Here is a 13400-nt window from a genome sequence, read left to right as displayed (position 1 = left end):
CTTTCAGCAAGACCGTTTGAGCGAGGATAATTAGGACTTCTTGTTACAACTTCAAAATTCCACTCTCTAGCAAATGATTTAAATTCACAACTGTTAAAAGGAACATTATCAGAAATTACACAATCTGGCGAACCATGAGTAGAAAATACTCTTCTTAAAACTAAAATTACAGATTTTGCGGATTTGTCTTTAATAGGTAATACTTCAAGCCAATTAGAGAATGAATCAAATGCTATTAGAAAACTCTGATTATTAAAAGTAAAAATATCTAAGCCAATTCTTTCCCACGGTCGACTTGAAATAGGATACAGCATTAATGTTTCTTTCTGATGTCGTTTAGCATAAGTTTCACAAATTCTACAATCTTTTATAAATGATTCAATATCATAAGTCATTCTAGGCCAATAAAATATTTGACGTGCTCGCGATTTTGTTTTTTCGATACCAAAATGACCTTCATGTAATAATTTTAGCATTTCTTTACGAAGTTCTTGAGGAACAACTATTTTGTTGTCTAAAAATAATAAACTATCTGAAACAAAAAGTTTGTCTCTTAAATGAAAATACTTCCAAATATTTAGAGGAACTTTCTTTTTCTGTTCTGGCCATGTATTTTCACAATATTTGATTACTAACTGTAGGTCTTTATCATTACTTAAAGCATTTTTAAACTGACATTTCCTAGTTTCAGACATAGGAAGATACTTATTAATACAGTGTATAACATAATCAAATTCTCTGTCTGATTTTAATCCTGTATCAAGAAGAAAAGCACGTGATAGGGTATCTGCGATAAACAAATATTTACCTGGCTTATATGACACACTTAATTTATAATTTAATAAACGTAAACGCATTCTTTGTAATCTTGGTGTTATTGATGCCAAATCTTTACAAAAAATTGCTTCTAGAGGCTTATGATCAGTGTTGACTTTTACGTCCAGACCATAAACAAAAAATGAAATTTCTGTATATTAAAAACAATTGCCAACATTTCTTTTTCAATCTGGGCATATTTTTTCTCAGCTGAACTCAAACTTCTAGATGCAAATGCAATAGGGTGTCCATCTTGGAGTAAACAGGCTCCTAACCCGTCTTTAGATGCATCAGTCTCAATTTCTACATTTTTACTTGGATCAAAGAATGACAATATTGGAGCTGATGTTAAAAAGTATTTTAACTCATTTAATGATTTCTCATGAATATCTAGTCAGTTAAACTCATTTTCATATTTAGTTAAATCTCTTAAGGGGGAAGTAATTTTAGACATATTAGGCACAAACTTGCCTAAAAACTTGGCCATTCCTAAAACTCTTAATAAGTCTGATTTACTTTCTGGCCTTGGCAATTTTAATATAGCTTCTACATAATTTTGATTTAATTTTATGCCATCTTTAGAATAAATTTGACCCATAAATTTAACTGATTTACACTTAAACTGTATTTTATTTCTATTAAATTTAATACCATAACTGAGAGCTCTTTCCAATACCAAGTGCAAATTTTTATCATGCTCTTTCTCATTTTTTCCTGTGACAATTATATCATCAAAATATAATCCAATACCATCAATGTCACCAAATATTTCATAATTTTTCTTTTGAAACACTTCTGGTGCGGAGCACAATCCAAAAGGTAAACGACAATATTTGTACCTACCAAATGGAGTAGCAAAAGTGCAATAATCTGAACTTTCTTCATCTATCTTTACTTGTAGATATCCATCTTTCATATCTAACACAGTAAAAAACTCTCTGTTACATAAGGTAGCAGCGATTTCATCTGCAGTTGGGATTGAAAAATACTCTCTTTGAATTGCTTTATTTAAATACTTAGGATCTAAACAAAGACGCAAATCACCATTTGTTTTTTCCACAATCACAAGTGCATTCACCCACTCAGTAGGCTTATCAACTTTACAAATGACACCTTGTTTCTCAAGCTCATTTAACTTACTTTTTAGTCTATCTCGTAAAATATGAGGAATCCTTCTGAGCGGTTGCACATGCGGTACAAAATCTTTCTTTAATGTAATATGATGTTCTGTTGGATATTTACCCAACCCATTAAAAACACTAGGATATTTATTTACTATATCATCAAGAGATCTAAAATATACATTATCAAGAGATTTACAATTAACATTTATACTAGCTACTTTCTTTATTAATTTTAAATCTACACAAGCCTGAAGTCCAAGTAAAGGTAATTGATCAAGTGTATCTACTACAATAAATAAAACTTGAGCCACATTCTCACCAACTTTACAGTCTAATAAAATTTCACCTTGTGGTTTAATTCTGAACTTATTATCACCATATGATACAAGGGTAACTCCAGTTTTATTTATTTTATCTTTCAGTTTCAATTTTTCAATCAAGTTAAGTGATAATACACTCACTTCAGCACCTGTATCTAACTTGAACTCGACTAACTGATTATTAACACATACCTCCTGCTTCCAACATAAGTTTGCTTTTACGGACCCGATTGACTGTATACCATCAACAAAATACTCATCACTTGTGTCATCATCTTCAGTATTCACCTTGCAACTACATGCTTCAACTTCATGAACTTTTTTCTCCTTGGTTTTGTTGTTTCTTTCTGGTCTGACTTCTTTTTTCCTACACACAGCAGCAAAATGATTCCGACCTTGGCATTTTGCACATGTTTTCCCATATGCAGGACATTTACCAGACTTGCCATGTTTGTACCCACAAAAGTTACATGGTTTCTTATTGTTTTCTTGATCACTATTTTTCTGTACAGCATCCACTTGACTTTCATTTCTTAATATTTTTGACTGCGATTTACTTGACTCGGTTGCTCTGCAAACATCTACTGCTTTTTCTAAAGTAAGTTTTGGTTCTCGTAACAATCTCTCTTGTATTACTTTGTCCAGTATTCCCATTACAATTCTGTCCCTTATCATGTCATCATGATCCTTGTATTGTGTTGTCTTAATAGCTTTTCTTAATTCTGTTAAGAAATTATCAAAATTCTGACCTTCTTTTTGGCATATACTGTTAATTTGTACCTCTCAAACGTGATATTTGTTTTGGTGAACAGTATTCATGAAACTTCTCTCTAATTTTATCTAACTTTTTCTCGTCTCCATTTTCAAAACTGAAACTATTAAATAATTCTAGTCCTTCGTCACCTATCAGGTTTAAAAAGACTGCCACTTTCTTATCTTCAGATTTCGACTCTAGATCTGTCGCTGTTGAAAATATATCAAATTTTTGGCTGAATCTCTTCCAGTTCTCTGCAACATTTCCATCTAAGACTAGGGGTTCTGGGGGTTTGAACAAGTTTTCCATTTTTTACAATTTTCTTCTTAATTGTTTTTCTAGCGGAATTTTTACCCGTACCAGCCTAACACCATGTAATATGTTATGGTCTTGAAATAAAACTATACTAGTTAGTAGTATTCCGTGTTACCAAATAACAATAAAAGGGAGTTACAACAATTAGAAAATGTGCAGATATATTCGTGCCTACGTGACCAACTACTATCTAGCTACAGATGACTGTTTTGTGTCTATTGTCAACTAGAGAGCTACTGCACTTAAATGATAGGGACATGTCACCTCTTATCACACAGGTGTTTTTCGTATTTTTAGAGATTTCTCAAAAATTCTTTTTTATGTGATTCTACAGACCAAATACAACACAAATCCGTGTGCGCACGTTGAAAATTAGATTATTTATAATTTAAATAATATTTATTATAAAAAAAATGATACTTACGGGACGGGGGAGAAAAAAGGGGTGTTTGGGCGGGGTACTGCAGAAGGCCGCCGGGAGACACTGAAAAAAGGACTCCACGTCACTAAGGACCCTAAGTCACTATAAACATTTGCTAAAGAATAGTTAAAATATGGCATATTTGAAAGTAATAAATTCAAAACATTTCGTCCTCCATCATTCAATTGACATTTGACTGTGACATTTGACACTTTGACACCGTCTCACAACTGAAAATCAATGTTGCCAAACGTTGATCTATCCCGTAAAATATAAAGAAGGGAGCATCTCTACATGTAATTCTACGGTTCTACGAAAATATAAGTTTTTTAAATATATACTAATTTTCGACGCGTAATCAATGATGTTTTGTCATTAGGCTCAATTAGCGTAGGAATTATAGTTTGCACAGACGACAACGCATTCGCGCATGTTTTGGTTAGTTCAGGCGGGTTGGTTAGCGTGGTTATTTCGAGGGTGTTAATTCATTGGTTAGTTGGTTAAACGTCGCGGGATGGAATTGTACATTAAATTTGCCGCTAGGTGCAAATGTCAAATACTCCTCCACCCTCAACTAAAATGGTTGCTCCATTCCTGTCCGCAGACACGAGCAGCTAAATGTACAATCCCATCCCGCGACGTTTAACCAACTAACCAATGAATTAACACCTTCCAAATAACTACGCTCACCTACCCGCCAAATAACTAAATCAATCCGACCAAAAAGAGTGAAACTAATGCATTATAATATATTTTTTTAACATTTTCAGTTTGGTTCTTTTTTTTTAATAACTATTACTAGTGACAACAGTCACGTACTGTTGTTGGTGCACTTCGCTGAAACGTTGGGTAATTTTTCATAATTTTTGTTATAATAATAATGTCGTTTTCATAATTTAACGCTCATCGCTTAACATCAGATATTTAGCAAGAATTTTACCTCTTTTCTTAGGAAGTTTGGGAACATTGCATTAAAACGTCATATGATGTATGAAATGGTTAATGACGGACGAAATGTCGTTTTGAATTTATTACTTTGAAATTTGCCATATTTTAACAATTTTTTAGCACATTTAATAGTGATTTAGTGTGCTTAGTGACGTGGAATCCTCTTTTCAGTGTCTCCCGGCGACCTTCTGCAGTACCCCGCCCAAACACCCCTCTTTTGCTCCCCGTCCCGTAAGTATCATTTTTTTCATAAATGTGTAAATTATAAATTATCTAAAAAAAAAATTTCAACGTCCGCACACGGATTTGGGTGGTATTTGGTCTCTAGAATCACGTAAAAAAAGAATTTTTGAGAAATCACCAAGAATACGAAAAACACCTATACTGCATAATTACCAAGACTATTATGGGCAGAAGATTTTACGATAAAAACTATTTGGAATGTAACAGCCAAGCTATTAATGGAAAAATACCAAAAAGAATATAATATTAAATTTAATACTTTTACTGACACCGAATTTGATATCTCCCGGGAGGCAAAAAGTGCCAAAAGGAAGGAATTGCAGATAGACCCTCTAAAAAGAAAAGAAAGCTCTAAGGCACTCAAAGACGAAGAATTCAAATTGATGGTACGAAATTGTAACGATGAATGTCTCGATGGTTTACAAAAAAAATATTTTTTGTATTATCTTACGAATTGGCATGGCGAGGAGGAGTGGGAGGAAAATGTTTTGTTTCCTATTTTAAAGATGATTGATAATATAGGACAACCCACCGGTCGCATTGAATACAACCCGATATTCGATAAAATCACTCAAGGCGGAGATAAACGGGATATATGTCCAGTAAGGCTATTCAAAAAAATTATGGAAAAAAGAAAATTAATTGATGTTTCAAGATTGTTTTTAACTGTAAATCCTTCCTGGAAAATGGGTAAATGTTTCAAGAACCTTCCTGTTGGGAAAAATACGATTGCTCAGTAGGTGTCTATCGAAGCGAAAAAATCAGGTTTGGCTACGGAGAAGGTAAAAATTACTAATCATTCGCTACGTGCAACAGCTGTGTTGACACTAGTAAAGAAGGGGTTTGAGGAAAACACAATGATCAAAATAACTGGGCATGCAAACCTTACCTTCAATTCGATGACGAACATCATCAGAGGTGCAATTAGGGAGGGGGGGCAGATGACCAGTGTGTGTCGTATAAAATTGGTTTTAACCTCACATGAATCTTACCTTATAGTGACCTAAGCCCCCCAAAAGACTTTAGCCTCCTAAAAGTATATGTCTAGTTGCGCCCCTGAACATCATGAAAATCTGGTAGAAAAAATGAGAGACAATGAAACTGCTACAAGTTCTAATAATAATACTAATGTGTTTTTGTACCTACTATAGGTTCTTTTAATTTCAATTCAAGTACCGCAACGGAATTTAAACATAATAATTTTTATAACTGTGTTTTTTACTGCAATTCTTCATGTAATTTTTAATTTGTAATATTATAAGTTCTGTTTCATTTTATTGCTTCATTTTTAAATAGATTTTTTTTAATATATTCAAATAAATGTTTTAACAAATCTATGTATTTTCACTTGTATTTTCATGTTTTTTATTCGGGAAATATTCTACCGAATTGCACTCAAAATTAACCTGATAATTTTTCATTTAAGCATGTTGTCAATAAAAAAACAGCATTCGTTTATATTCATATTTCTTCCCCTAGGAGATGCAAGACCTTGTCGTTGTTGGGGAAGCTCCTGGTCAGGTGCTGGGGGGAATCCGCTCTAGCACTTGGCTTGGTCTAAGAAGCATCTCACTCATCGTCTTGTCCCTGACTGTAGTGTCGTGGCCAGGGAATTGCACCAAGACATATAACGATACCGGGCGGGGCTAAAGGACAGCCTCAACCTTGGGGCACCGGGGGGCACCCCATTGTATTTTACCCCTTACTTCTACATGCGGGGCTCTGTAGAAGTGGACCGACTGTCCCTAGCGACTCATAGGAACACTATGAGATCTGATAATAATAGTAATAAAAACATCACCGGTGAAGCTGTGGGGAAACCCCCTAGCGACACTGGGAATAGTAACAATGAAAGTTCCAAGGGGCCAAACCCAAAGAGAACTACAGGAGAGGTGGCTGACACTTGCGTGAGACCATCCTCCGCAAGTGTCATACAAGCTACCACCTCCTCCAAGGGTCGGGAGCCTACCTCCTACCTCTAAACCCAACAGGCGACACAAGCTACCGTTTCGTCTACCCGGCCTGGGTCGTAGCTCCTCGACTGTGAGGGACACGGGTCTCCGTAGGAAGTCCTGGGACTGTATGATGAGTTATAACTCAAGAAAGGGGGACACAATAGATCTCTAAGGTCGCAGAGATTAACCCCCCTCCCACTTATTCTATATTCTATTCTATTCATATTTTGGTTGTGAGGTTCTGTATGAAGCTTTATGAAGATTTAATCACTAAGAAATAAATTACCCATTTCAATATTTACATATAAACAGTGGATAAATGATTAAGCAATTTGTCCTATTAAAATTAGGTGCAGAAAACTAGCCATAGATACCTATTTATTTGCCTTCAATCTGCATAAGCACGTTTCTACCATGGCTTTTTAATATTAATAGGAAACGACATAATAGATATATGTTAATTTTTCTCCGTGTTTAACTTGTGGGCTGTGCTTTTGTATAAATTTACTAAAAATATTTAAAACAGTAACTAATTTTTCAGTCTCGGCGGTTTCTTTTGAACTATTGGTAACAGAACGATCTCCCATAGTGAAAACAGGGCTTGGTTCGTTACAGGACGGTCAATAAAAGTTTAAGCAACAAATCGTGTGTTCTGTGTAAAACAAACTGCAATTTATTTCATGTAAACTATTTTTTATTTTTATTAAATAAATAAAAAAATAACATGCTGTTGAAGTAGACCTATTTTAAACATTTTTAATATAGTAAGTATTGATACTAATATACTTCCTTGTCTTTATTTAACTTAACTTACACAGCGTTTCGGTTAGGTATATTTGTCACGAAAAAATCCGTGATAAAGCTTCATTCAGAACCTCCCAATTAGTGGAATAAATTAGTGGTTTCAATTACACTTTATACTTTTTAGTTTGCGATCATTCACAATATCTAAAAACACAATTAAAATTAATAAAATATCCTAGCAACAGCTTGCGTTAGTCTGTTGTATCCATAGAGAAAGCATAATATTTAGCTTATAAAACAATAAACTTTTGATTTCTAACCAAATTTTTTCTTGACGGGTGATAATCAAAGGCCAAAATGACATTCCACGCAAATTTTGAATTATAATTAGTGGAAAAGTCAAAAGTTTGTTAACTTTTTCGAATAATTGAAAGGTACTACCACTAATTATGACGTTCTGAATACTTACATTAAAATTAGGTGAACAAACTTCTACGGCTAATTGAAACTACCTACTAATTTATTCCACTGATTTCAAGGTTCTGAATGAAGCTTAAGATTTAAAAACACCGATTAATACGGATTTTTTATGCATATATTAATTTGCTTCTTTTGAAAACTAAAACAATAAACGTAAAAGGGGAATTGATCATGGGAATGAGTTAAAATCAGATGGGACCAGCTTACTTGATATGTTGCTTTTGCATCTTACAGAATTCCATAATTCCAAAAGACCTTAATTGATCTGAGCATGTTACCAATTTTGGGCACAGAATGACAAACTATCAGAAACATTCTGGAAGTACTTCAGCCAAAAAATTTATGAAAAGCATATGCTGCATTAAAATTCATGTTGAAAGAACTATCCAAAATTAAAATACCAGATCAAGCAACGGAGAACCATTTATTCCGACATTCTCAGCTCTCTTACAAATCCCAACTTTACAAACTCTGAGCCAGATGATTCGCTTCAAAACGTCGAATATTTCCTTACTTAAATATAATTAACGATATTAATAATGTATATTATAGCCTCTGGCTGAACATCGAAAAAAGAAAATATTAACAAGAGAGAAGAAGCAATTTTTAGAAGCAATCAGCTTACATCGGGAAGGTTTTAAATTAACGCAGTCATGGAGTAGAGAATGGGAATCAGAGTTACCAGACACCGCCAGGAACATGTTGGTTATAACTTAAAACCCACCAAACTTTGCCATGCCACGCAAAACATGGTCTCCGTTGAACAGGATAAGGACAAATCATGGGAGGTGTGCTGATCTATGTTTAAATGGGGAAAGTTAGCTTCCCCAGAATGCGATTTTTTTTTTGTTTTAAGATGATATTAGAAATGTAATATTATTTGATTTTCTTTTCTAATCCCAGGATTAAATCTCGATATGCTGGGATTAGTATTACATATCTCGAAAATCCCGGGTTAATGAAACCTTTTCGGGATTGACATTCATAATACTAGAGCATTCACCCGCGAGAGAATTGGGTCCAGTTAAGCATCAGGTTGTCCGCTGAGGATAACAGCATTGGTACTTCTGAGAATTAGTTGCCATGTTGCGCAAGACAGGGTTTTCTACAATCATAGAATGTAGAATGTTTAGAAGGGGAGTTAATCACCGCGACCTTACAGATCTATTGTGTGTTCCCCTTTCTTGAGTTATAACGAGTTATAACTCATCATACAGTCTCAGGGCTTTGAGAAAAGCCAGTATCTGAGACGGCTCCACAGAGGCCAGCTCTCCATCCTCGACATCAGACGTGCCAAGGTTCATGGCACGAATGGTCGTCGTCTCGGCACACTCAGTGATAAGGTGTTCTGGTGTTTCCCCATTTTCCCCACAAAATCTGCATTCGCCGTTGTTTCTCAGTTTCAGCCTACTGAGGTGTTCGTTGAGGAGACAGTGTCCTGTTAGAAACCCCGTGACAATCCGAAGATTGTTTTTACTTAAATCAAGGAAAACCTTTGATTTTTCTCGGTCATAAGTTCTAAGGAACTTTTTCGAGTGTCTTAGACCGTTGGAGGACACCCATTCCAAGTTACGGATGGAGTCTTCCAGATTCTTCAGTTCCGCTTTCAGTTGGTTCCCGTTTGGAAAACAGAACGGTTCTGGTCCAGTTAGTGGAGTGTTCGCTCCTTTCCTAGCTAGATCATTTGCTTTTTTCATTGCCTTCTATCCCTTGGTGAGCAGGCACCCAGAGTAGGAGGACTTTATTTTCTTTGCCTAATTTGTTGAGCTTCTCTAGGCATTCTTTGACCAACTTCGAATTGATGGTTACTGAGTTGATCGCGTTAAGTGCTGCTTGACTATCGGATAGGATGGCAATTTCCTGTTTTCGATAGTTCCTATCCAAGATAAATTGTACGCATCTTTCGATAGCGCAAACAACATTCTACAATCATAACTTGAGTCCAAAAACGAAACTTGCAGTCTACCGAGCAATTATAATCCCCACCATGTTATATGGGAGCGAAACCTGGGTGCCGTACCGCCGACACATGAACGCATTAAACAAGTTGCAATAGAGACACCTTAGACAAATCTTAAGAATTCGATGGTTCCATCTTGTCTCAAACGTATCGGTCCTTGAAAAAGCTAACTGCTAGAGTATTGGAGTCATGGTTACAAAATCCCGCTTAAGATGGGCTGGTCACTTATGCAGAATGCAAGAAAACCGCATACCAAAATCTCTGCTTTACGGTGAGCTTTTAGACGGTTAGATTAGGTTATGAACTCAAAAGGTACAAGGACATTAAAAACTTAAAGGGGATTAATATGCAGAATGAGTGGGAAGAAACAGCTCACAACCAAAAAGTAAATAGGCAACAAAGCAATAAAATTTTTGAATGTCCGGAGTGCGGTAGGCAGATAACATCACGTGTCGGGCTTTTCAGTCACAGAAAATCTCATGAAAGAAAACGTCCTGCGTGACCATCTTCTGATGCGTGTCAAATACTCTTCAGCGAGTAATGCCAGTATATATTGCGGAAATGCTATACCTGTTTGCTAAAGATGTATTGGTGTGCTCTATAGAGTTAATTAAATTTAGTTTTTATCAATGAAGTTACTTATGGACAATAGAAGCTTCCAACCTCTTTGTAATGTGCTGCTTGGACCACACATGGTTTGTAATACCTCACTTCATTGTTCCACCTCCTTGTACATGTCTTTCTTTTCTTCGTATCTACATTTAGAGGACATGTTGTCTCTCTAATATACAAGCTACCTGGTGGATAGAATCTTTTATTTGTTTGGATGTTTCCAGTTTTATTTTTTAAGTTTAATGCTATATTTTATTGCTATTTGCCTGATCTTTTTTGATCTGTGTCTATTTCTTTTATATGTGGAATGAAGAGAAGAATGAAAATTAAGAATGAAATAGCATCCTCCTCAAGCTGGCACACCAATGAGTCAAGTTTACAATTCCGTATAATTTTGTCCAGATACTTCTCAAAGTTAAGGTGAGTTTATATACGTCCGTCATCTATCGTCCATCGTCGTTTTTACGCAATTCCATTGGTGTATTTTACGAGTAGAAATGACAGATGATATTACACCAGCTTTGTTCGGGTAATAACAAAAAATTACCGATTCTGAACCGTCCTAGAATTGTGATGCGTATGCGCAGAAGGAAATATGAAGACATTATTTCATTTGCGCATGCTCTGCAGAGCTCTAGGACGGTTCAGAATCGGTAATAACAAGAACCCGAAAAAAGTTACCGTAAAACACATTGAGCATTGCTTTAATATAATTTAGTTCAGCATTAAGCTTCATTCAGAACCTCGAAATCAGTGGAATAAATTAGTAGTTTCAATTAGCCGTAGAGGTTTGTTCACCTAATTTTGATGTAAGCATTCAGAACGTCATAATTAGTGGTAGTAATTTTCAATTATTGGAAAAAGCTAACAAACTTTTGACTTTTCCACTAATTTATACTTCAAAATTTGCGAGGAATGTCATTTTGGCCTTTGATTATCATCCGTCAAGAAAAATTTTGGTTATAAATCAAAAGTTTATTGTTTTATACATAAAATAATTAACTAGAAAGAAGTGTCAACTCTGTGTTAAATCGTGGAAACACGATACGCCACCGAAAGCCTTCGTTGTCGTCTGGAGAACTAATTTTCCAATTGACAGGTTGACATGATGGCTTCATTTTTATTTCCGTTTCCGGTTATTCAATGGCGGGCCCTCTTTCAGTTTAAATGTATTTTGTACTCTTTCTTATCATAAATAAAACAAAACAAAATTTTATTCAAACATATTTATTTGAAATATGAGACAACGGGACTAAATAAATATAAAAAATAATGAATTGAAAGATTTCTACAGCAATTACTTAATTATATGCAATTTTAACGTAAATTAGTAAGGTATAAGCATGACTTACAGTAATTTGTAAATAAATACGCGTATTCACAGCCATCAAGGATAGAAAACGGGGGCAGACATGAAAACGGGAGCCTTATACAAAAATCTGAAAACAGAAAAACAGATTTTTTTTACTAAAATTAACAATGTAAAAATATGAAGGTATAAAATATAAATATACTGTTTAAAAAAAGCGTCCTATTATTCCCAAAGAGACCTGGTTTATAAATGAAAAAGAAGCAAAAAGAGACAAGTCGGATAACAATCAGATTGTATCAGTCAGATTTACTGTGCATTATTGACAATAAATCGCACATACTGGAGATAACTAATGTTGGCTATAGTTAAAAATGATCTTACCTTGCTCTAAATTGTTTCCATTTTCAAAAAAATCGCCGATCATAAACATAACAAAATTTTCTTGCATCTAAAAAATACAGAAATAGTGTTTATTTACTACCTATTTTTAATATACATGGGACATACCTAGTACTGCAGAAACGTCTTTTTCTCCAGGATTGTTCATGTAATAATATATTTTATATGCTTTATTACCTTTATATTTATAAATTTCTGCCGAAATATCAAATTGAATTTACAAAAAAAAAACTAACCGGAGAGAATTAAAATGGCGTCGAAATTTGTTCTAGAACAAATCTGAAGTTGTCTCTGAAATCTGTCAATTCTAAAGTGTGAAGTTAGACAATAGTTAGACAGAAACATTGCTGTCCTTGTCTAGGCGGCCATACTTGTCGTCAGGAGATGACAGGATTGACACTAATGACTGTTTCCAATTTTCCTATTTCACTGTCACCCCCCTGGTTTTATAAGCTAAACATTAGGATTTTTCTATGGATACAACAGACTACCGCAAGCTGTTGCTAGGATATTTTATTATTATAATTGTCTTTTTTAGACATTGTGAATGATCGTAAACTAAAAAGTATAAAGTGTAATGAAACTTTAAAAACACTTAAATATAATATATAGGTTGTCCAACGAAAGGACCCATGACAGTGACAGTTGTGTCTGTCATTTTAATTCACAGGTAAATTGTATTTTCAGTCATTTTTTGGGCGTCATCTGATAAAATCTTTCCTGGTTCGTAGGAGAGACTATAAAAAAGAAAAAATAATAAAAGATGAATAATAAAAACTAAATAGTTATTTAGATAAACATCATTTAGATAAAATACAAGAAAAAATAGTAAAAGATTAAATAAAATCTTCAAGAATCTAAACTTAAAAATGTATGTTTTATATTCTAATTTATTTGCAATAATAGTATGCAGTCAATAATAATAGGTACCTAATAATTTATATCAATATGGTAAAAATTACTTAATAGAACATTTCAAATAGCGTTTCATATACCT

At 34.4% G+C, this 13400-nt stretch overlaps 1 protein-coding gene across 1 annotated transcript; it reads right to left on the bottom strand.

The window, feature by feature from the left end:
• Positions 1-1433: 1433 nt before the first annotated feature.
• Positions 1434-3323, bottom strand: LOC115885003. Its single transcript, XM_030903744.1, has 3 exons — positions 3106-3323; positions 2453-3026; positions 1434-2108 (listed from the first exon to the last, which is right to left on the bottom strand). The coding sequence occupies exons 1-3, from the start codon at positions 3321-3323 to the stop codon at positions 2100-2102; spliced, it is 801 nt and encodes a 266-aa protein (XP_030759604.1). The 3' UTR covers positions 1434-2099.
• Between the last annotated feature and the right edge of the window lie 10077 nt (positions 3324-13400).

This window comes from Sitophilus oryzae, unplaced genomic scaffold, assembly GCF_002938485.1.
Source record: "Sitophilus oryzae breed Bouriz unplaced genomic scaffold, Soryzae_2.0 scaffold_359_pilon_pilon, whole genome shotgun sequence".
NCBI lineage: Eukaryota > Metazoa > Arthropoda > Insecta > Coleoptera > Curculionidae > Sitophilus > Sitophilus oryzae.
The sequence above is the reverse complement of the archived record's forward strand: the minus strand, read 5'-3'. Positions and strand labels throughout refer to the sequence as shown.